Consider the following 24,532-nt stretch of genomic DNA (forward strand, 5'->3'; position numbering starts at 1 on the left):
ATTGGATGTTTAGGAGTGTGGCAAATGGTGTGAATAATTCTATTAATTAAGTAAGAAAATTAAGGTAGAGTTCTTTTTTTATTGTATACTTACCGCTGCGCTTCAGCTGGATACCTTTTTGTTCGACCTTGTTTGCCTTCACACTGATGGTGGAAGCTTTAAACCAAAAGCAATTGGGCTTGAATTGTGCAATTATAATAACGTATTGGGCGTACATTTAAATTCGTGTCTGTACACCATATACGGGTATGCACGGAGCGCACATGTATACTTACCGTTGCGTCCTTTGATGGACTGCTCAATAAATGGCCATCTTATTCAAGAAGCAAACGACTTTTTTGTATGTATTTCACATCGTAATAATAAAATATAAATGGCATAGGGTATTATTTCCTTAAGACGAAGTATTTCTTTTATTAATGCATGCCAATATCCAATGAATGAATCGCGTTTTTTTATCTGTATATCAAGAGCAATACTATTTCGAATGAAATATGAATACAAACAGGGATCAAAGTATAAATGTGTGAAAAAGTAGAATGAAAATCAATTACATTTGGTGAAATTTTTACTATCTCATCGCAATTAACTGAAAATAAATACGAAAATTCGATTATTTTGTATATATTGTGTATATTTTTTTTGCTTTAGACTTAATTTCTTTCACTTCAATTCAATCAAATAAAACAGTTTTCTCTTCAAATCGCAGCTTCAAATCTATCTGTATATATAGCAATATATTTTCACACAAAATTGAAAATAAATGTTTTCACAGCTTTTGCTGACTTTTTGTTGTTGTTTTCTTTCTTTTTTCTTCTTCTTTTGATAATTATATTATTATTATTCATTTATTATTATTAATATTATAATTATTGGTTTGTGATAAATTAATAAATTTTCTAAGTCGAAATAATTTCTAATATTGTTGTCACTCGATCTACGAACGCATTCTTTAAAAACTTTTCTTGGATTGGTTTAAAAACACAATGAACATTATTATTATTTGTTAATTATTGTATGCTTCGCATGTTGAACATTTGAAACGATGATTTTTTTTGTTTGTTTGTCTATTTTTATTTAAGTAATTCATATTGGAGTCTCTTGCTAGGTTTTTTTTTTCTTTTCTTAAAAACGAACTTTATATATGTTATTTATTGCATTTCCGAATACATTTGCATTTTGAATCTGTACAAAATAGTTGTTTGGCAAACTCATGAAATGGTTCGCTCTTGTCTTATATAATTTCACTAAAAAATAAATATATGTATATTGTATATATGTTTGTTTGTATGTTAAAAATTGCAAATGACACACGTTTATTTCCATTTAATTGTTCATCATAGAAATCGAACGTTTTTATCGTGTTTGACTGGTTTTTTTTAAAAGTTGATTTAGAACAATGGCTATTGGATAAAATGCGTACCAAACGAATCAATATGGGAAAAGGAACATTGGAAACGAACGAATCAGAGGAATATGAGGGAAAATTCAATTTCAGCAAATGACACGAGATTAAAATATTTTTCATCCCGTTGATTCATAATGGAATTTTGTTATGGTCGGGATTTTAATGACGAATATATTAAAAAATGTTAATCGAATTTGCTCCCACAAAAACGATTGATATTTTATTTTTCCGATGTCATGCGATTGGCACATACACACACGAGAAATGCACATTTCAATTTTTACGATTTTATTTTATAAGCATCATTATCTTACGAAATGTAAGGCGTATGATTCTATCGTTGATTTTCAATAATTTTTTCTTGTTATGTTCATTGTATATATAGGTAAGGATGCATATATATTTTGTTTAGTCCTCTGGTTTGTTCTTTTCTTGCTCTCTGCTTCATACATGTATATATAAAAACATTGGTATTGCTATTCTTATCTAAATTTTAAACACAATGTGTTGATCGTTAAATATTTTGAAAGATTGCTGCACATGAAATATGTGTCGTGCGTACATGGAAACTCTTTTGTTATGAACACACTGGGCGCACACGCAATTTACACTGTGCGCTAAATATTCATTTATTTCATTTTATTTTCAATTGAAAATCACCGCATTGAATTTCAAATGCATTTATGGGATGACACATTTCACACAACCATATGCATATCGATTTAAAATCGGTTTTTTGTTTCTTTGTTTAGTGTGTGGAAAATCAAATTACTTCGATAAAATTATTTTAAGAGATCGACGAATGCAACACGTGAGAGGAAAATGAAATTTGTTGAATTCAATGTGAGTTTGGTAATTTATGTGATTTTAATCTTTCGAATTGATTTCTTGATTTAAGAAACTGTGAAGTAAATTGGCATTTGCAAACAATCGAGAAATTTATTATTTATTTAGTTTTTTGTTTTGTTTCAGACAATCAGTTCCATGCGATCCCACCGTCCCGACGAACAAAAAAAAATGAAATGCTTTTATTGCTTTGGTATTTATTTACAATTACAATTAAATTAATTTACGCCAAATTTTTTCTCTTTCTCTCTCAACTCATTAAATTATATATTTACAAAGAATTCGGCCGTCAATTAAATTCACTGTGTATGTGTGTTTTCCTAATAATACGTAATTTATCACTATTTTAATGGTTTTATGCAAGCCATTTTGTACATGTTTCATTTTTATTTCGTCGCCGCTCAGTACCAACTGTTTGAGAATTGCATTGTTTTCTTTTTCCCTTCATTTGTGACGAAAATTTACGCAAACCTAGACTGAATTAAGTGCGATCAGTGGTGAACCAATTGTTTCCTTCAATCATCGTCATCATCGTCGTCTGCATGCTCATTTGATTGGATATTTGAGATATTTGTTGAAACCGCTTCGGCATTGGCTCGTTCCTGCATTTCTTGCAATTCTTCTTCTTCTCGCGTCAACGGCACCGTCGAATGGTTATAAAGTCCTTGTGCCATCAACTGCAATGCCAATGGATTTTTTTGACCCGATGATTTTTTTATTTTCGCTCGTTTATTTTGGAACCAAATCTTTATCTGAGCCTCATTTAAACCTAATTCCGAACTTAATTGTTGACGACGACGTTCAGTCAAATATCGATTCTCGGCAAACTCATTCTATAGCACAAATCGAATAAAAACAGATTTAAAACAAAAACATTCCGAAAAACCGATGAGTTTTTTCTAGATTACTCTTATAAATGTAATGTATTGAAACCAGCCGGTGTATATTTGTATGAGATTGGAGACTTTTTTTTGCGAATCTCGCTAATGAGCGCCATCTGATTTTAGTGTGAATTAGATGCAAAAACTGAATTTAATTCTGTAGCATTGAAATGAAAAAGTGAAAAAACAACAACAATAGCACGGCCACACAGAGCTGTACATCTATGCGTGCTGATGCATACATACACATATACGCTTTCTTCATTCTTTCATTCCATTGCTATACGTATCTCACTGGTCAACAGATCTATGTAGCCATGTTACTGTTGTTGTTTTTTTTCTCTTTTTCGATTCAATTCATTGTAACTAAATTGAGTTCAACTATGGAATACAAGATGGCACAGATGAGGGGAATTCGCATTTTGTCTCTTCATAGGCTTAGCCGGTTGATTGAAACAAAAAAGTCAAATCGAGAAGAAAAAAGCCGTTTTTATTTACCTTAAGTCTGGCCAATTGTGGACCACTAAATGCAGTTCTTGGTCGCTTTTCGTCGTTTACAGTTTTATCAGTCGTTTTTTTTGGTCGCCTGGCTCGTGGACCTGCAAATCATTTTACAATACAACATTAAATCATCCAAATACTTGAAATGCACTCGACATATGCTCGGGTCTGAGTATAACGCAAATATTCTCACTTTCGCAGCAATTAAGCGAAAGATTAAGCTGAAGCAATAAGAAACTATTAACTTGCAGTTTTAACGAAAGAAATTGATTGATATGTTTTAGTCCCGAAGGCACACAAAATCCACTAATATTCCGTAAGTAGAGCATATACGCGCAAAAGCATAAGCAAATGAGTGAAAAAGCGGACACGCGAGAGAAAGAGAAAGAGAAAGGGACTCGCTTACATGTTTTACAATGAAATTTTTTAATAAAACTTTACCGTGTCATGATTCAGTCATTTTGGACCGATTGAACGGAGAAAAATTCATTAATCTTATTCATTTGTGCGTCTGGAGACGGAATGAAGTAGACAGACGGAAAGAAAGAGAAAGAGAAACTCAAAGATTGTGTGTTTTGGAGAAGATCGTCTTAAGATGTAAAAGAAGCACTTTCGAAATGTTCGTGCAACATTTAATCGAGCGTTCATTTATAATATTTGTACGCCGCACACCGAATATATGTAATTATGTTGAACAGTGCAAAATCTCAAGAATTTTCACTTTGAATCTTTAAACTAGAGACGAAAACACCATTAAACCTGACTCTTAGTGCAAGACATATTTACCTATTCATATATCGACATTTTTTTTTGTTCGGTCGGTCGGTTTCGAGGTTTGGCAATACCATCGAATATTCAATGTTTCACATGCAGATGAAAGTTGGAAAAAGTATTGACACCAAACCTGATGCCATAGCTTCTGAGCAGGGGTCCGAAGGGTTGGATTACCCCCTCTGGAGAACAGATTTGGGAATTACCCCCTTAGAAATTTAATTTTTTCGAGACAAATATTCTTTCGATTTGCCAAGTATTTTCGCGAGACCTTTTTTTTCACTGTTTAAAACGGGAGAAAATATTCAATTTTGCTAGGGTTTTTTGGCGAAGGAAAATCTTTCAATTTGCTAGGGTTTTTGGGCGAAGAGAAAAATCTTTCAATTTGCTAGGGTTTTTTAAGGCAAATGCTCTGAGACACCCCCCTCCTAGGAATGAACTATTCAAAAATGCATTTTTGAATTTGTGCGAGGCCGAATCGAAAAAGTTATTCTTTTACATTTTTGGAAAATTTTGAAATTACCCCCCTTGGATCGCCAACTCCAGAAGCCATGCCTGATACACATCCATCTTTCTATTTTAATGGGACAAATTATATTATGTCCTTACCCCAAATCGTTGAAAAAACGCCGAAATTGCCGTATTTCATAAATTAGGAGAAAATTTAGGGGTTCATAAATTAGTAGGAAATTGATGAAAACCTAACGTGGTTCGAATGAACCGAACTGTAAAAAATATTACATACAAAACTTTTTAACTCTTTTTATCTACAATTCTATTCAATTCTCCTAAGAAAAAGATCGCAAAAACTATTGTAAAGGTTAAATAAATGTGTTCATGTTCACTCTTTTGAAAACCAAAAACGTTTCACTTTTGAATGTAATATTGTTTGTATTGTTCATTGACGGAAAGCGTACACCCGAATGATTTATTGAGTTTAAATGTTTTGGAGTCTGTCATGTAGGCTGCACGTAAAGGTAGCTCTTAAGATTCTTTTTACGAGATTTCTGAAATGTTTGCAATGACTGTGTGTGCGCCTCAAAGAGAGCGAGGAACCCATTTAAATAATTCATTTCGAGCAAATCAAAATTGGGTGGATCTGGTTAACAAAGTCGAATAGTTTGTATAACTTTGACAAGAATTGTGCGTGTCTCAAACCCAGAGTATTGTCTAGTTCGTTGTTTCCAATTGGTGATTTGTAAAGGTGTACTTACTTCTTCCTGAAATGAGAAAAGAAAAGGGATTTGTTATTTAAATTTGTTGTCATTCGTAAGTTAAAATGCGTGAATAAAGAAGAAATAATTTGAAATAGAAAAGGCAAGTATTATTAACATTTAATTGATTATCAACGCTTTAAAATTAATACAATTGCAACCCTGTCAAAATGTTGCACCCCTTGTGCAAATTTTGATGATTCACTTTGATTGTTATTGTGTTCAAAATTGACAAATTTCTTATTTCATCAACGCAGCCGAGCCATCCGCTTGGCAGAGAAACAAACATCGCTTCAAAAATGATAATGAAATCGAATCGGCAATATTTGATGTGTGTTGCTTAGCACCAGTAATCGATTAGTCCAACGGTTGATTTGTTGATTTTTCGCTGCTATATTGTATTGAACATGGATTCAGAAATGTGTGGTGTACGGCACACCTTACACACAGAACCAATAAATTTAATTCATTTTGTGGGATGATGGTTACTCTAACATTTTTTTAAAAAGAGAGAAATCACCCTTTTTTTAAACGAGAAAAATCTTAACATCATTTATTGTTATCGCATTCGAAACGTATGTTTGAGCAGTTTTTTTTTTAATTTTGTACAAACAGAGCGTGTCAAAGGCAGAGAAGTGTAACAAAACACATTTGACAAATCTAAAGATAAACAATGTATTTTTTTTTACTATCACCCTTCCCCCCCCCCCCACCCTTTCTCTTGGCCCATTATTTACTTGGCTGATTACCATTTGGCGTCGTTATACGATGCATTTTTTATGTTGGTTTATTCTATCGTTCACTTGATGGTGAAGTAGCGAATTTTTTCTTCTTTTTCTCGTTTCTCTCCCTTCGACACGCAATTACACTGCCTTATATATGATTTAAGAGTGTGAACATGAGATAACGTGTGGTGCTTTATTGGCTGTACTTTGATTCGAGCCATTACGTTTACACAATATCAATTGATTGTGGCCGTCTGTCGCCTTCAGCGTTGACGTCGTCGTCTTATGTTTCATGCCATGTACATTTCAAATAAATTTTTGAACAGCTAAAAAAGTGTTTGTACATCGATTACACACATTTAATAGACTCATCGATTTTCGTCCATGGACTACGAAGCAATAAAATCTACACCAACAAAACACAAAAATTATTGCCATTAAAAATATATAGAGTATATATGCTCGAACGTGAATTCAGCAAATTGCCACCCATAAACATTAAGCGAAAACATTATAAATAGCAAAACGAACCAACATGAATTTCATTTAAAATATACTTTGCCAAATTCCATTCGTACATTGGTTTGCATATTTGCGATCGAATTGAAATTCTTCTGTTCGGTGAACTACAAAGTTAAGAGCAAGAACATTAAGCGAATTATCTGAATGCAGTAACATCATTTTAATACCAAACAAAGAGGCGACATTTAATTGAGTGTTTCTTCGATAGAGTACATGTTCAAATACGTTAAATAAATGTAGATTTTTGTAGAGCAATAAGGGGCGGCGAGGTTTAACCCCGATGTTAATTTGTCGTTTCGCCTTTATTCCATCCATTTCTATCTATCTCTATCTCTCTGTGTGTATTCATTTTTATTGTCCTTCCACATTTCATTCGCGATACTTCATTCATGATTACAATTGCAATTTCATTTTGTGTGACATCCGTGAAACAAACGGGAAGAAAAAAATTAACCTTATTAAATTTTAGCAATGAACACACCCTCGATACCGTAGAGTGCACGTCACGATCGTCAAAATGTGAATTGAAATGGATTGCAGAAAATTCTATGAAGCAAGACATTATTATATAGCTCTATTTACTCAATTTTCGAAAATTGTGTCGTTTTCATTGACACACACACACACACAAAAACACCGTACACACATGTCGTGTGATTGTATAAGTGTGGCTTTTGATACAAAACAAATGATTTTTTTTTATCCTTTTCGTTTGTTATTTCGACCATTATGACTGGTGTATGTGCACAATGTACCAGTTTTTAAGCCCTTCGAATAGTTCAACATCACGTATTCGACGTTACAATTTATACACATCGCACAATGCGAACAAAAAACACATAAATTTATTTCGTTTCAGTTCATCCCATTCGAAATTTGCTGTAATTTCTTTTCTCGCTTACGTTTCATTTTCTTTTCATTGTTGGTGTTTGTTATAAAGTCTATGTGTCGACGTTGTGTTGATATGTCTAGAACTCCTTTATTTGGGTTTATTGTGTTTATTGCTAATTAAATTCCATGTAACATTGTGCCACACAGTCAATGAAGCGAGTGAGAGAGGCAGAAGAGATAGAGAGTTCGATGCTTGTGTCGCGGGTCCTCTTCTTCATTTGATTTTGAAATTGCTGTAAAAATCAGTCGGTTTCATTTTATGGGCGTTAATAAAGGATCTACAATATCGTTCTACGAGAGATAAAAATGATTATTATTAAACGTTCGTAGACATTCTTCGGCAAAAATGTACTCGTATGCATATAGCGGATTGGAGTAGCGAAGTGAAACGATGGCGCCATGCAATTGTAAACAACTCAATTGCCCTGAATCCCCCGAGCTAATTTTTAATATTCAATTAAAATCACAACTACGTTTTTTTTTCCATGCTTTTTTAAACTTTGCATTTCTCATCAGACAAGAAGTGAGAGTAGGTATGTATGCGTGCATGCGTGCGGAAACGTGAGGGTGTTTAAAAATACAAAAAGGAAATCAATGAAATCGAACAATTGAGAAAATGAAATGCAATTTTGGTAGCCAAATGATTTGAAAAAAAAATTAGTCATTTACTATGTTTGAATTTAAATTACAGGATTACAAGCAGAAGATTCAATGTGAAACCAGAAATGTGTTCAGTGATTTTCGATTTGTGGTGTTAGCACCCGTCATTTTATTGCAATTGAACATTTGTTTGTAGTTTTTTTTGTTCGTTTCGTTTTTATTGCTGTTGGTGTGTGTGTGTGTGCGCGCTTTTTTGCGTGTTCTTCACCTTTTCAAGTTCCGACAATTGTGTGTTAACGAACGGCCAGCGAATTATTTATTCGGGGCAAAAAGATTCAATCCACATGACGAGAAATTATCGTAGACGTAAGAAAATTGTTTTGCATATGGAAAAAGGCGTATTGTACGAGTATATAATAGACGTATGTGTATTTTTAGAAAATGGGAAATGAGCTGTTTATCGTGTGCCGGTGTCGGTTCGAGTGTGTGTGTGTGTGTGTGTGTGTGTGTGTGAGAGAGAGAGAGTAATGTATCAAATATGTTTGAGCAAGCACGTCGCGTTCGCTCACTCTGCATAGCATTGTGAAATGTGTGTGATTGTAAATTGAATTTTTGAAATGAGGTTGTTTATGGCTCACAAAAATGCTAACCAATTTACATATTTTGTGCGCCTTTTAGTTGGCATGATTTGTCGGCATGGATGAGATTTGATGAAACAATAATTAGACTGAAAGAATTTTTGAATGAGTAACACTGAATTTGGTGTGTGGTTGTGCGGATGCGAGCGCACACTCATGACTTTCAGGCATTATTCACATCAATTTTTCCGTGTTTGTTGTTGTTTCGTTGCTTTTCGTTTGGCAAATGCGATGTATAATGTGAAAATTTGGCGTCAAAACACATAGTCAACAAAAACAAAGGTCAAGGTACAACATACACTACATATCGTTATAATGCGATGCGTCTTAATCATGTGAATCGACCAACCGACCGACCGATCGAGACCGGGTGTAACATCGAATCTATGTGGAATTCATTCGATTGAAAGGATCATTAAAGTCAAATAAGGTTCAAAGCCACAAATAGCCGCAAGAAAGAAATGCACACGACTAAGGGAAAAAACAGCAAAACACTGATTCATTTTCTTGTTTTACTCTTATTTTTGTTTCTTTTTTTCTCATCGGTAGCTTACTTCTTTGATGATGATCTATTTGATACCAACTTATGAATGAATCATACATACATTTTTTTTACACATTTCCATTTACGTTGGAAACGCACCCGGCCTATGGGCATTCACGCACATCCACACACCGCTTTTTCGCTGTGTTTGAGTGTATTAGTTGGCTCGTTATTGTTCCATGCTTCTAATTTGCACTAAATTTTCTCTCTGTCTCATTCATTTTATACGTATGCCGTCGATTTAAGTATACGCGAGATCTCGTATGCACACACAAAAAGACACACAAATACAAACTAACACACGTTCAATCGTGCTCATATGGCGAAGAAGTCGCGCGCGCGTTTGCCTTTTTTTTATTCTTCTTTCTCTTGGCGTCGTCGGTGTCGTTGTTTCTTTCCACCGTGTGTTGTATGTTTTTTTTTTCGCTACATACATGTGTACACACATATTGTTCTGAGAGAGACTTTTAGATTGAGAGAGAGAGAGAGAGAAAGAGAGTGAGCAGAACGAAGCCCACACACATAATCCAACACGGGGGGCCTAATTAAGCATGTTCACGGCATTTCAATTCGTAATATATTGTAAAATGTTTGAATTATGTATGTTTTTTTCATATGACTTTTCTTGTCGTGCGTGTTTTTTTTTCGCTTCATTCGTTACTCTTTTATTTTAGCTTATACAAAGACATAATCTAAAACCATAACTTCATTATTCAATCAAATGAGTGTAGTTTGTGACGATGACGACGACGAATACAAAAAAGAATGCATACGACACACGACTATTAGCTTCATATTTTAAAAGCAATTTAGTCGATGCGAATAGCCGTTTATTATATTAGGTGCAATGTTGCATTATAAACAATGTTGCCCCAATACAATATTGCAATTACATGGCTGCAGGCTCGCGGTAAAGATTTGATTATTATTATTATGCTGCAAATAATAATAATAATTGGCCTGTTGGGCAGGAATGGTAGAACAAATTTTCGGGCGCAATTGAACGTTATGACATCTTTGTTTACTCAAAGAAACACACTGCCAACTGTACGTCTTTTAATCCGTTAAGCCATAACAACGGATCAATTTGGATCGCATATAAACAACGCCAACCAAATATCGACGAACTGAATTTAAACGAACGAACGAGAAAAAAAGCACACGCAATAAAAATTAACGACTGACACGGTGAATATATGGAGATTGTGCGGTTTAATTAAGTCATCAACGCAAATATCAAATCCAATCACATATTCAACTCAACGCACATTAAACCAAAATCGGTTTCTTTCTCTCCTTCTGTCTATCTGTTTATTCGGTTGGTCGGATTCTGAAGGCCAGATTCTCAACTCGGTGGCGTGTAGTTTTTTTTTATTCCTTTCCCCGGTTTTTTTGAATATCGGTGATTTTTTTTGTATTTACTTTTTTGTCTTCGTCGTTAGACGTTGAACGTTTTAAAAACGATTTGACATATACCTATCACCGAAATGAGCAATTTATTATCCGTGGAGATAGAAACAAAAGGAAAAAAGTCTTCAAAATAATTTAAGATCGTATAAATTTGACTTATGTGTGATCACAAAGTGTAGAACATGTTCTTCATAAATCGTTAGGTCAAACTGCACACGAACGAGATCAAAATATGTTGAACACATAAAGTTCATCACGGTCATGTTTAGCCACACGGTATAAGTTTTGTTTTGTCTCTTTCTCTCTTTTTAAAATGTTGAGTTTTTTTTTTGTTGAATGATTTGTAGTCAGTCAGATTTTGTTGTGGCCAACGGATTTGGCTTTTCGCTCAATCAAACAAACGAAAACAAAGAAAAAACATACTTCAAGTGAACGCGAAATAAAGACAAAACGCATAAGAATTGCGTTTGGATCAGAACATTAACTGTAAACGGTTAACAAAATTCCAAATTAAAATTTATGCGTTTGCTGAATAAAAGGCGATGGCTCAACTAGAGTCGATGATCCAATGCACAAAACAAATGCACGCGCGACAGAGAGAGAGGGGTAGAGAAAGAGAGAGGTAGAAAGAAAGACGACCCAAAACCAGAACATGAATATAATAAATTGGTGGATAACTGGTAGAAGTCAAAGAATTCTGAAATTATAGTGAAGATGCAAAAGTCATTAAATGACCATATGATTCAGCAACGCGCGCGCGCATTCTCTTTCGCACTCTCTCTCTCTCTCTCTCTCTCTGCGTTGCATTGTGAATATATGCATTGTCACTACGATAGCATATGGATGAAGTAATAAACAAAAAGAGAAATGAACAAATCAACGAAGCGAATGGCCAAATGACAAAAAGAATACGGAGTCACATAACAACAAAATATATATAAAATAAAATATGGAGACGTTTTTTTTTCTTCAAAAAAGAAGATATACTTGTAATAAATTAAATTTTATACGTGCGTACGAATTGAAGCTTATCCGGTGATCATGATCAGCATCGCAAAAAAGCCAAAGAACCCGAAAAAAAATAAATAAATAAATACGAACACATCATCGAGAGGAAAACAGTTAAATTCATGCACATTTATCTCTTTGTGTTTCCTTTGTTTTTTTTTATATTATGTTGTTACTTCGTTTGTGGGCAATTCATTTCTTTGTGACTTGGATGAATCCAAAATGTACCATCGAAGAAAAATTTTCGGTATCGAACAAAATCATTCATTGAAAGCATGGCGCAATTTACAGGCGAAAATCAAAATTTAACAGGCGGCGACGACGACCAAACTGACAGTAATAAAAAACAAATAATCATTTTTTTCCAGTATTTAAATTTCAATTGAAAACTCTGTGACTAAGAACAAACGACCAAAATCCCATCAAAATAACATTGATCACAAATACGTGCCATTAATTTCTTCATCATTTTGGATCTTCGCGTTCACAATCTAGCAAAGTTTTAGCTACTAAAAAAACGATCAATATAAAGCTCAAGAAAAAAGGTCATCAATTTGAGTGAAAGAAGAGATGAGAGAGAGAAAAAGAGAAAGGAGATAAGCAAGAGAACATCGGCTCGGCCGCGCTTAAGCGATAATCTGCATGTATGTATATTTCTTAGGAAATATTGTGCGCCAACACGCAAATGTATCGCCAATGCAAATACACATGACCACATCGCAATGCCATAGCGCATTATGTGAAAATCCAAACGATTTAATCAAAAACGATGAACGAAAGATTAACGATGACGTCACACAGCAGTCCTTAATGAAGATATCACGTCCGAAACTGCCAACACAAAACTTCTTCTGTATGCCGTTTTGGTTGTTGTTGTTTTTTTTTCACTTTTTTTCCCTTTTTTCTGTTGCTAAAATAAAAGCGAAGAAGAAAAACTACACACATTTTGATATGCCAACAGAGAAGAATGACTAAAAAAAGATATAAAAACATAATTCAAGGCACAAGCAAAGGAAAAAACCAACTATAACGCTAAGGCATGTAATATATTATATACGCAGAGAGGAGTACAATGCAAAATATCAGGGGCAATCAACTAACTTTGGGAGGTCTAACGTATTACTGTCAATTCATTTACAAAATCGAGAGAAGAGACAGCAAGCAAAATAGAGTGTTTATGTTCAGCTCTTCATTTCTCTCTTTCACTCTTTTGTGTAATTTTTGTTTTGTTTTTACTATCATTTGGAAGTGTTAATATCTAGAGCCAAACGGCAAGCCCAATATCACATTTTTATTCTTGCATACAGATATGTGGTCTCGGTACGATCGGAAAATGATGCCGACGATTCAAGAAACGCCGAGAGAGAAAAAAAAACCATAAGCCGTAATTCATTTGACAAAGTGACCGATCCGACACACGACACATCGTGTGGTGGTAACTCAATCTTTCTCTCCCTCTCTCTCTCTCACTCTCTCTCTCTGCCCGTATCTGTTTACATCTTGAGCTATCAAAACATATACTATAACTCGCAGAGATCGGAATTGATTGATAAAATCATTATCATAATCGAATCTTAATAAATTTGCCAATTAACAAGCGCTCCTATCGTCTCATAATCACGATTATGTCAAATAAGCAAATAAAATAATCGGTTTAAATCCATCTGCATGTTTTTTGGTTTTTATTCGCTTCTCCTTTCTTAATAAGACAAAAAAAGAGAATTAAACGCGCCATGTCAATGCAAGCCGTCCGTCCATAAAGTCGATTCACGCAGTCCGTTACCTTTCGTTTACTCCAGTTCAACAAATCGAGACAGATTTTTGTTTATCTCTCTCCCCAAACGCACTGAAATACGAAACTTATAAACAAAAAAAAAATGCGAATCGTACATATATTCGATTATGATGGCGATTTGTTTTCAATTCGATTTGCTCAAGGTTTGCAATTAAAGAACATTTCGAATTTTAAGCGGCATGTCATTGAATCGATTTTCAATCGAAACAACAAACAAACGGTGCGCCAAACACAACACAGCAGCAGCAGTATTCACAACAGCAACTACAATAAACAAACAAATGAAACAAAAAAACACACATCCACATCACCGGAATCCGGACTCACATGTTAAGAAAAACACAGCGCGCATTTTATGTGCCGAACAGAGACATAAAACCGCCAAACACTTACATGTGGCGGGAGAGCATTGGCATGCATTAATTTTAATGATTTCTTTATAGCATAATTACATTTGACACCCATTTAATTGCAATAAACATTTCAATTATTCGATGTCGGGTTGCCTTTTCATTTGGCTATATCTCTTTCTATCTCCGTTCGTTTCGCTCGCGTTCTCTCTCTCTCTGTATATTTCATCTTCGTCTGCGGTCTCTGCTGTTGGTGTTTTTTTCTTCATCAAATCTGTACTGTTTCCAATTGAAATTTGAACACTTTGTCATTTCTTTTGTTGAAATGTTGTTTTTTTTTTAAATCGAGAGCTGGACATTTTTCTTATTCACATTCCAGCATTCAATTTCATTCTAAAAATTCACTCGACACATTCACCCATTAACATTTCGTTCAACGTACCCGTTTTGAATTTCAAATTGAGTGGGCAATATATAAATTTTTGCAAAATGGTTTGGTTTCGATTTATATCGCTGCTCAGCACTCAAATCGATTTAAACTACCCCAATTCAGATCAAAAAATGAAACGAATTCAATGCGTCGAACAATGGCACTTTTATTTCAATTTATTGAACACGACAATGGCATGAAATTACGTGCCTAGTCGCATAGTGTCACAAAACGGAAGTATTCAAGTTGGCCCAAACAGAGAAACAGAATACCCACTGTATTGAAATTGTATATATCTTTTTCATACTTGAGTCAATTTTTATAACTATATTTCAAATAGAGTTTCACCGGTGAGTGCGAGAGCGAGAGAGGAAAGGCTGTGTATGTGTTTGTGTTTTATGAACACACAAAATGCCATGCAACGTGGTGTATAATAATAATAATGGTTGGATGGATGGATGGATATTCGTAGGGCCGCACACGCACACGCTTTTTCGCAACATAATAATAATAACAGCTACAACAGCAACAACAACAACAATAAAAAGACCACCCAATTTGCGATGATGAACGAAAGTTACATGAAAATGTGAGTGTGTGTGTGCTTTGGCCGCGCGTATGTCTGCATTAGCTTGCACGCTTCAAGTAGTGCAGATTCTTGTACAGTTGTGTACAATAAATAAAATAAAGAAAAGGAGAAAAAAAACGAATTTTTAGTTCTTTATATTTCACACAGATTCTATAATAAAACTTATTTCCATAAGTCATTCGATAAAACCATATTTTGTTTCTTTTTTTATTTAATCACACATTTTTTTGGTTGGCTTCAATGATAAAATTGCAACATCGTTAGATAATAAACTCCACTCTGACATTGCGATCTCAATTTTATCACAAACAAAACCTACACTTCAAAATTAATTCAGAGCGCATGGAGTCACGGAAACACTATCATGCATATATTTACAAGCGTCGAAAATGAAAAATAAAGCAACAAAAAAACAGCTTTGTAAGAGAGACGCATTGAACTGAAGTGTTATGAACATGGATACAAAAAAAAAAAGAATTCATAAAGCATAACCATTCGAAGAAAGCGAATGGGTTAAAAGAAATGGAGAGACAGAAAACGGAAGAAAGAGTGAGAAAAGTGATTGCAAGTGCGCGCGTGTCATAGGTGCGCAAAAATACAACAGTTTTGCCATCGCACACCGGCTAAATGATCCTCTAATGTTCATCATTTAATGCGTGTACACCAGTCAGACAACGTGTTTGCAACATTTTACGCATAAAAGCATCAAGCGGTTGATGAAAAATATATATAAAATGTTAAATTTTTTTTAAATTCAATTATGTTCACATGATGTGTGTACCGAACATATTACGGCACGGATTGAGTGAGCAATAGTGTGTATGCGAGTGAGAGCGAGCGAGAAAGAGCATTAGGAAATATACGGGGTGACAATCAAACGAAGAAATATCCACGGCAGATGCTAATTATTAGATCAACATTTCTTCGATTTGATTTCGATTGTAAACATGCTTCTTACTGAAACTTGATATCGAAAATCTATGTTTATTTTTACTCAGCACATAACTTTGCTCATTTTTATATATGAATCGGCCAGTATGTTTGGTTTATTGTGGATCGTGTTTACAAAAAAGAGTTATTTATTCGATTCGCTCATTGTCCGAATGAACTTGTCCTTCAATGTTCATTAAACAGTGATGTGTACACTCATCGTTACCGTATTTCTGTCTGTCTCTCTCCCGGCAGGGTATTTGCATTGGTTGCATGTAAAGTGCATGCCGAAAATGAATTCGGTCCATTGTTGTCGTAGGTCATTCCTTCAGATTTTTTTCGTAATATTTTTTCTGTCTGCTTTGTCTCTTCATCTCTGTACTGTATCCTTCACTTCACTTGTTTCGTTACATTCTTCCTAAATATATACGGTGCCTGCTAATATTTAACTGTGCCTGCCTATCATGCCTCTCTTGCATCGCATTCCGTTCCGACAACCGTTCTCATTCACTCTCAACACAAATATCACCTAATTGCTTTTCAATATATTTGAAAAAAAGAAGCGCACCATGATCATCATTTAAAAACGTTGAACATTGACGTAAATGACCGGATAAATTTGTGCAGTGGCAATTTAAAATGTGAGATAAATAAGTGTGAAATACATTAATACGAAATTTGTGTGAACACTTTAAATGCGTTTTTTTTTTTTTTTTTTTTTTTCAAAAAAAAGTCAGTTTTTACGCACAATGCAGCCATCATCGATGAGTTGACATTGTTTAGTTATTTTTACAATAAGATAACTTAAGCTCATTCGAATGGATTCGTTTAACCTTGAAATGGAAACGATGTAGAATGAATTTGATTGTGAACATCAATGTTTGCCCGTGGCTCGTTTGTTTTGGACAAAAGACACCATTTATGAGATAAAAGAACCGGTAGTAGTGAGAGAGAACTCCTCAATGCACTTTGTTGATCTCAATTCACTTTGTTCTCAATGAAATCCATTTTACAAATAATTAGTGCTAACAACAAACTTAAAGACATTTCCCAACGCAACAAACATTGAATTGCCATGCTCTTCGTTGTTTTTAAGAAGTGAAAAATATCATGTCGAAAAAAAGCGCAGTTCATGACTATATAAACAGTTGGTGGTTCATTCGAATGTGTTATGATGCGATCGAACAGGTAGCCAAGATACATAAATTTAGAAGCAAATATTTACATGAACATAAAAAATCAACACGGTAAGAAAAAGCAAATGAATTTCATTTACTCAAGCAAAAGAAAAATTCACGAAAATCGAATGCGATATTGATTGTGGGTGTGCGCATTCGTGCACACAAAGAAACGGTTTATTATCATATCTCTTCTGGTATTTGAATTTCCCTTTGGGTTATTTATTCTGTGCTATTGTTTCTTCTTCTTCTTCTTAGTAAGCATTCACGCTTTGTTTTATTTTTTTGGTGCTTTCGGGATTTCAATCAACGTTGCAGTATGTCAATGCGTCCCTCTCCATACGCCAAACGTTTCGGCCAAAGAAGAAAGAGAAACTGAGTGAGAACACACAAATCCGAGATATTATTCTCCAAACAACAATTTTTGTGACATAATCGACTTTGGATTTCATCCAAAAAAATAAATGGATGCACGATATATGCAAGAAAAGTGTCCAGAAAATGTGAGAAAGACGGAGAATTCAACTAAGAGTGTGGCCACGAAAGTAAGCAATTAAGCGATCACCGTAATAATTTTTTGATGTTTTTTCCCTGTGGTGCATGAGTGAGAACGGATCGACAAATTCATACGGTCGTTGTCTCATTCAAATTCGGCCGAATAGTTGTACACTGATTCCAAACACAAGATCATCTTATTTTTGAAGAGCAAAAAAAAGCTTGTTCTCCTCTCGTTTTCTGTGTGTTTAAGGTTTATTTGAAGATTTAAATAGAGTTCGTGTATTTGATTTGGTTGAGTGTCGTGTACACATCGTTTTAAATTTGAATGAGATTAACATTTGTGATGTGGACGATGTTTGTATCTGATGAAAAAAGGAAATAAAACGAACACACATAAGTCACACACACGCACACAGCGCTACCGAAACATACAAACACACTGATCATTTGTCATATATTTTATATCAAGAGCTCAATTTCCTCTGACTGCTTAAATTTTGACATGGTATATTTCTCTCTTCAAACATTCAGTCCAGTTCAGACACACAGATAGAGGTTTCTTCGTACTTTGGTGGGTCTCTGGGTATTTTGTGTGTGTGTGTGTGTGTGTACGCATTTGCTTATGCACACATCGAGCAATGTTAACTTGAAATTAAATTGAGCGTATAGGACTGAAGGGAACTAACTACGACTGTTGTTCATCAAACATGTGGCTTTCGTTTGTTCTTTTATTTTCAGTTGCTCTAAACATTGTGACGCTACGAAATGGCAAAAAAATATATATATATCTTCCCTTTTTGAAATGGCAAAACTGTATTTCACATTGCGAATTTTGCGAATGAGTGTGTGCATATAAACTTGTTACGGAATGTGGTCTTTCATTCAATATTCCCAGAGGCGCGAGCATCTGTGACAAATATGCACACGCAATCAAATGAAAGAGAGAAAGAGAAAAATAAAGAAATAGTCACCAACGTCCAATCGATTTTATTTTAACACCGACAAATTTGATTTCAATCCATGCTGTACGGACTCGTCTCCGTACATTGATTTGGACTAAATACTTGTGACCGGTACGCACACTAAAAATGGCAAAATCATGTGTCTGCCACTTTGTAAAAATTAAGAGAATGGCAATATTCAATGTCCAAAAAAACAACAAAATCACGATTATAAAAAACGCGTATGCTGCTTGCCATATTTGCAGTGCAATGCTTCCTTTGGTCACTTACACTTTTCGTTATTCATTTGTTGCAGACAACAACTACATACACACACCGAGAGTTAAATAGGCATTCATTTACTCATCTGGTGTGTCTGGGCGAGTTCTTGTTTCATTGATAAATTACTGGTTGCCGCTTTTTGTATGATCGATCGTCTGCAATGGGAGATGAACCGATCTAAACGACTTATGCATAAAAATGATTGAGATGATGTGGTCAAACAAACAAATCGACGGTTATGGTGCATTGATATTGTTGTTGATTTTTTTTCTTCACTTTTTTTTCGCATTTTCCGTTTGTTGAAAGTTCTACACACCAAACACGCACTATGACGCTGCATTTTCGTGTGCACATTTTTTTTTATGAGCCGGTGTCAATTTTGCACGAATGAAGAGAAGAAAAAAAGAACGACGTATGTAACGTCGTAGTGACCGTTAATATCATGCATACACATTTCTCGATCGAACACAATCGAATCTGAATCATACTCGTCTGCATGCATCAGTGCATACGAGCTCGATCGTTTGGGCTTTTATTTCTTGACTGCATTTGTGCTGGTGTGTTGTTGTGCGGTTTGCTTCTACAGCAGCAACGGCAGCAGCAGCAGCAGCAGCACGAACAGCGACAACAACGACAACAGGCATGAAGCGAAAAGAACACTTTGTACCGAATGAGTGAATGCGCTGGCCCGTGTGTGTTGCTGGCCCCAAACACACGCCGTATGTGAGCGCGCGCGAGCCGGTATTGCTGCACTCTCTCGCATTAGACCACCCAAGTGAAAATATCATTTATTCGTCTTTATGAAGAGTATTATTCTGATCATTAGCGGACCGATCTGACATTTTCGTGTAGTTTCTTTTTGTTTTATTTGACTTGATATGCATTTTTATGGCTGTGGTTTGGTTTAGTTTTTCGAGTAGCGAATTGCTAATGAAATAATAAAACGAAATGTAAAAGAGAGGTAGATAAGAGAGGTAGAGAGAGAGAGAGGAGAAAAAAGAGACAGAGAACATTTTGAACACAGAAAACTGGATGTTATAACTCGAAGTGGATGGATAGAGCCAGATGAACATTTAAATTGAGCGAAGAGAAAATGAAGCAATCTCTTCATATGCGACGGTGATAATCTCAGAATTGAATCATTTTTTTTTGCCCTTCTCTTTCTTTTCCTCTTTCTCTCTCTCGGTTTTGCTATTTCTACGTGTATGCTTGCTGTTTTCAAGATTGCTTCCGATATAGTTGGAGTTCTTGTTATATGATGTTCAACAGTTTTTTCCCTCTGTTCTGTTTGTTTGTTATTGTCAGCTTCGTCACTCGTCTTCGTTTGCCTTCATCATCATCATCGTCATTCGTTTTCTGTTCTTTTTTTTTTAATTTCGATTGTTTATTTGAATGAGTGGCTTCTCGAATAACAAACATTTTAATTCGTGCGAGTTGAGTCTCATGTATGTATGTGTGTTTTTTTTTTTGTTTTAATTTTTATTTCATTTTGTGCTTTGGAGACTTTATTGTTGTAGCCACTATGCGCTGATTTGATCACTGTCCCATCATTATCATCAACAATAATCATTATAAACCTCAATTTTATTACATAATTTCAATCGATCGAGAGAAGAATGGAGTTGTATTGAATGTTCTCACTGTATTCGTTGTCCGTGCGTTTGTGTAGCGCGCACACATACGTTCGCTCATCGAAATCAAATCAATTGGTGACCAACCGCATAACTAACGGATAACAACAACAATAACAATAAAATTAACGAAACAATCAAAGATTTTGATCAAATTATGAGGACAAAATATGTGCCGCATAACTCTTTGCTGAAGGTCATTGTACAACATTTTTTTCGTCTTTTTTTTGTTTCACACACATATAATTTGTAATGAACCGAAGCGAATGAGCATAAACGCATCACAACGAACAATCATCAATAGACCACAGATTACACACAAAATAGCTGGTAGTTTTGTGGTCACTTTGTTATTATGAGGCGGATGGATTTCATGTGTGGCGTTTTTTCTTATTCTTCTTATTTATGCGAACAAAATAGTCATTTTTTATGATTTATACGATCAAATGAGAAAATATCCTGCGATTCATTGGCGTTCATACAAAATATTGTCATGTATGTCAAGCTCGTGTGTATCCAGACAGATATTGAATATAATTTGTTTTCACATTAATCTGTCAACCATTTGATTAATTATCAAGTTTTTGATTTCACAGCCTGATTTTGTCGTCCGTTCCCAGAAATATATGTGTATTCAATTAGACAACAAACATTTTGACCTTTACGGACCTATTAACAAATACTGTTTATTTCTATTTTCTTATCTTTGGCTGAATCGAAACGATTTTAGTCAATCTTTCTACATCAAATTTGTCTTAATGTGAGGAGTTACTGCTGTGCGTGCTCATGTTTATCGGCTATCATTTGTAATTTTAAACAGAAAAACACAATGAAAACAAATCAAATAACGAATGATTGATTGTTAGACATGAACACATATTTGCACTTTTAGAATATTTTCTTGTAAATTTAAATTAAAAGAAAGTTTTCGGAATGAAGTGAAAGCGAGTAAAACTCAAGAATGATGAAAAACAAAAACCTTAACGAAATAAATATGAGAAGATAAAAACGGAATTTTACCTGAACTTGGTCGATCGCTGTATCTCGTGCAATATACCCAGGCGGGCCACGATAATGGACCTTTGCTATTTGATTCTGATGTGGTTGTTGATGATGTTGTGTTTGTCTTATCGGTGGTCGACTCGGTTGCATTTGAATTGGAATTTGATAATGCTTTAGCTGCCGTTTGATCGGCTGAAGATGTTTTCTTGTCATTCGTTGTCAACGATGATGCATTTGAATCAATGGATGTGCTCATTCGTCCCGTTCGATGTGAATTGCCACCTTTACGTGCCGGTTTATTTCGTTTTAACAGCGGATCGGTAATTCGACGTCCAAAGCTTGGTTTCAAAATGTTATCAATGCTAAATTTTAAGCTAGTCTCATTAAAATTATGATTATGATGCATGTGCCGTGCACTTGACGATGCATTCGACGATGGTGGTGATTGGGAGCTTTCACGTGATGTAGTATAAGCAGGTGATGTCATTTGAACGCGTGTATTATTATCACGACCCAGAGCCGATGTTATTTTTGATATTGCATTGAGATGTGAATGAATTTGGCGAAAATGTGTTGCTTCTGGCGATCGAGCGCTTCGATCTTCGATAACACTCCATTTTTTACCCAAATCATTATCATTTGCATAGGCCTGCAAGCGGCTAAAACCATGGATTTTCAATGGATTCGTGATGGTTGCATTATGAATGGGGCTCAATTCATTTGGTCTTGGATACGAACTAAAAGCATTATCACTTAATCTTGGGCTAATATTCAAACCTTTGGTAACTGTCATGAAATTTATTTGATGTTTCATTATTTCCTCGGCGTACATATGCGATTTTCGTAAAAATTCCTCTTGTCGCGTTGGATTCGGACGAACAATGCTTGGCAATTTCGGTGTTGTTGCCAATGTCGTTAGTGCGGCGGTATTATTTTGTGTGATCGCATTTGTATCGTTCAATCGAAACGATGATACAGATTTTGGTTCATTGTTGTTTCGTCGTATGTTGTCGATGGCATCGTCCACCTCTTTGCCCACCGATAATTCACTGTCATCACTGCAATAGTTCATATATTCATCGTCGTCATCTTTATTGTTATTATCACCTTTGTACGACGATACCGAATTTGAACGGGCCACCTCGCTGCTCGTTCGATCGTCCATCGTCAGTGTGCCAATGGAAAATTTTGAATCAAAACCGGGTATCGATCGCGGATCCATATCACAAATTGAATTACTTTGACTATTTTCACTGCCATAGCAATCTTGTGGTGACATTTGGGCTTGTTCACGTTTCGGTGATGGTAATCGAATTAGACTGTGTGGCAACACACTTTCCACACCATTCATCGTGCAAATATCTTCGGACAAACGCTTATCGAACAAAGCGAGATTTGGTTGCAATGGAATTAATGGCAAGGAATGCGATGTTATCGTTGTCATATCACCACCTTTCTGTATGAACATTTAAATGGCGAACGGAACTATTCATTCATTCACTCACTCGCTCTATCGATCGCTCGCTCGCTCTGTCTTTCGCGCACTCGCGCACACCGTGCGACGGGACCACTAATTAATTATGGTGTTTGGGTTTATTTATTTGAGACTCTTTTTTTGTTGTTGTTTTGTTTCGACGACTTTCAATTGCAATTGCGCTTAATTGCAAAACGCCATAAGTGGCACGGTTTTATGCATTTACCGTCGGGTTTGATGCGGTGCAGTTTTACATTTGCGACAGGTTTTCGATAAACCTATTACGCGGCCTATTCAATTTTGACATCACTTGAGCAAAACTAACCAGAAAACAAAAATCCTTAACGATTTCTTCAACTGAGAGATTTATTAGAAAGTTTAATTTTTTTGCACTTTATATTTTATTTGATTTTTTTTTTTTTTTTTTCAAATTTCTTTCGTTTATCAAAAACGTGTTTATGTGTTCAATGTTTTGAAAAAATTGAAATGATCTTTTTGCATCCTTTTTCTATCGAATTATTTTGGCTGTGTCTAATTAAATCGCATTATGTTTAATTTTGTGAAAAGAATATTGTGTTCGAAATGTGATCGATTGTGGTCGCTGTCATAAATTCACAATTCAGTGTCATTAAACGAAATGGTGATGATTGAATTGCTAAAAAATGTGAAATGACAATCATTCTCTCATTTGTATGCGAATTACGTTTGCGATGCACATTTCTTGCGGCCCGATCGAGTACAATCAACATCAACATTAACACACCAATCGGAGGTTTTGATAACAGTAATAACCGATAATCATAGTCAAAACGCGTGACACTACCAATCGCATTCAGCCAAATGAAGCGATAGTAAAAATGAATGAGCGAAAGCCGATAGAACACAAATTCAATAATATAACACATAAACGAACCAACAACGAATAACAACAAAAAAAAAACACCGTTCTTTTCGTCGTCGGTATTACTTTGTTTTGTATCGGCGTCTGTTTCGCTATTTTTCGGCCGTGAAACAGATTGTGATTTAAATTTATAACCGGAGCAATCAAGTGAAAATGCGCGTCGTTTCAAGCCAACAGCCGTCGTTAAACTAAATCAAATTCATTGTACGTATGCATACAAGTTTAACGGCAGGGCTGGGCGTTCTTAATTCTCTCACTCTATCGTTGTATTCAATACAGAACGACGCATGAATGTGTGTGGTGGAGTGGAACATATTCAGTGTAATCGATGGATACGCGAGCGAAAGAGACTGAACGACAGTGAGTGTTGATTGAATACACGAATTGCAGGCGTGGTCAAACATACTTGAGCACACACAACACAAAATCCCTCATTCATTGCGACTTTTTTTTTTGTTACCAACAGTCTTTCACTATTACTCGCACACGCGATTCCACTCATACATATACATGCACACATGCAGCATGCAATACGAAAGGGCAACAGCAACAATAATCAAATGGACGAAGAG

General features: G+C 35.2%; 1 protein-coding gene across 1 annotated transcript; it reads right to left on the reverse strand.

Annotated features, from left to right (window-relative positions):
- Positions 1 to 894: 894 nt before the first annotated feature.
- LOC116349579 (uncharacterized protein YBL113C-like) lies at positions 895 to 24,129 on the reverse strand. Its single transcript, XM_031781083.1, has 4 exons — positions 21,604 to 24,129; positions 5,622 to 5,627; positions 3,634 to 3,734; positions 895 to 3,087 (listed from the first exon to the last, which is right to left on the reverse strand). The coding sequence occupies exons 1-4, from the start codon at positions 23,051 to 23,053 to the stop codon at positions 2,770 to 2,772; spliced, it is 1,875 nt and encodes a 624-aa protein (XP_031636943.1). The 5' UTR covers positions 23,054 to 24,129; the 3' UTR covers positions 895 to 2,769.
- Positions 24,130 to 24,532: the final 403 nt, after the last annotated feature.

Source organism: Contarinia nasturtii, unplaced genomic scaffold (assembly GCF_009176525.2).
Source record: "Contarinia nasturtii isolate CC-2019 unplaced genomic scaffold, AAFC_CNas_1.1 Cnas_scaffold_2934, whole genome shotgun sequence".
NCBI lineage: Eukaryota > Metazoa > Arthropoda > Insecta > Diptera > Cecidomyiidae > Contarinia > Contarinia nasturtii.

Bases quoted from the DNA above. Each gene is read 5' to 3' on its own strand.
- LOC116349579 (XM_031781083.1), bottom strand. From the start codon at position 23,053: ATGTTCATACAGAAAGGTGGTGATATGACAACGATAACATCGCATTCC. The intron at 3,088-3,633 runs GTAAATAAAAAC...TTTGTGCTATAG, and splicing joins CACAATTGGCCAGACTTAAG to AATGAGTTTGCCGAGAATCG.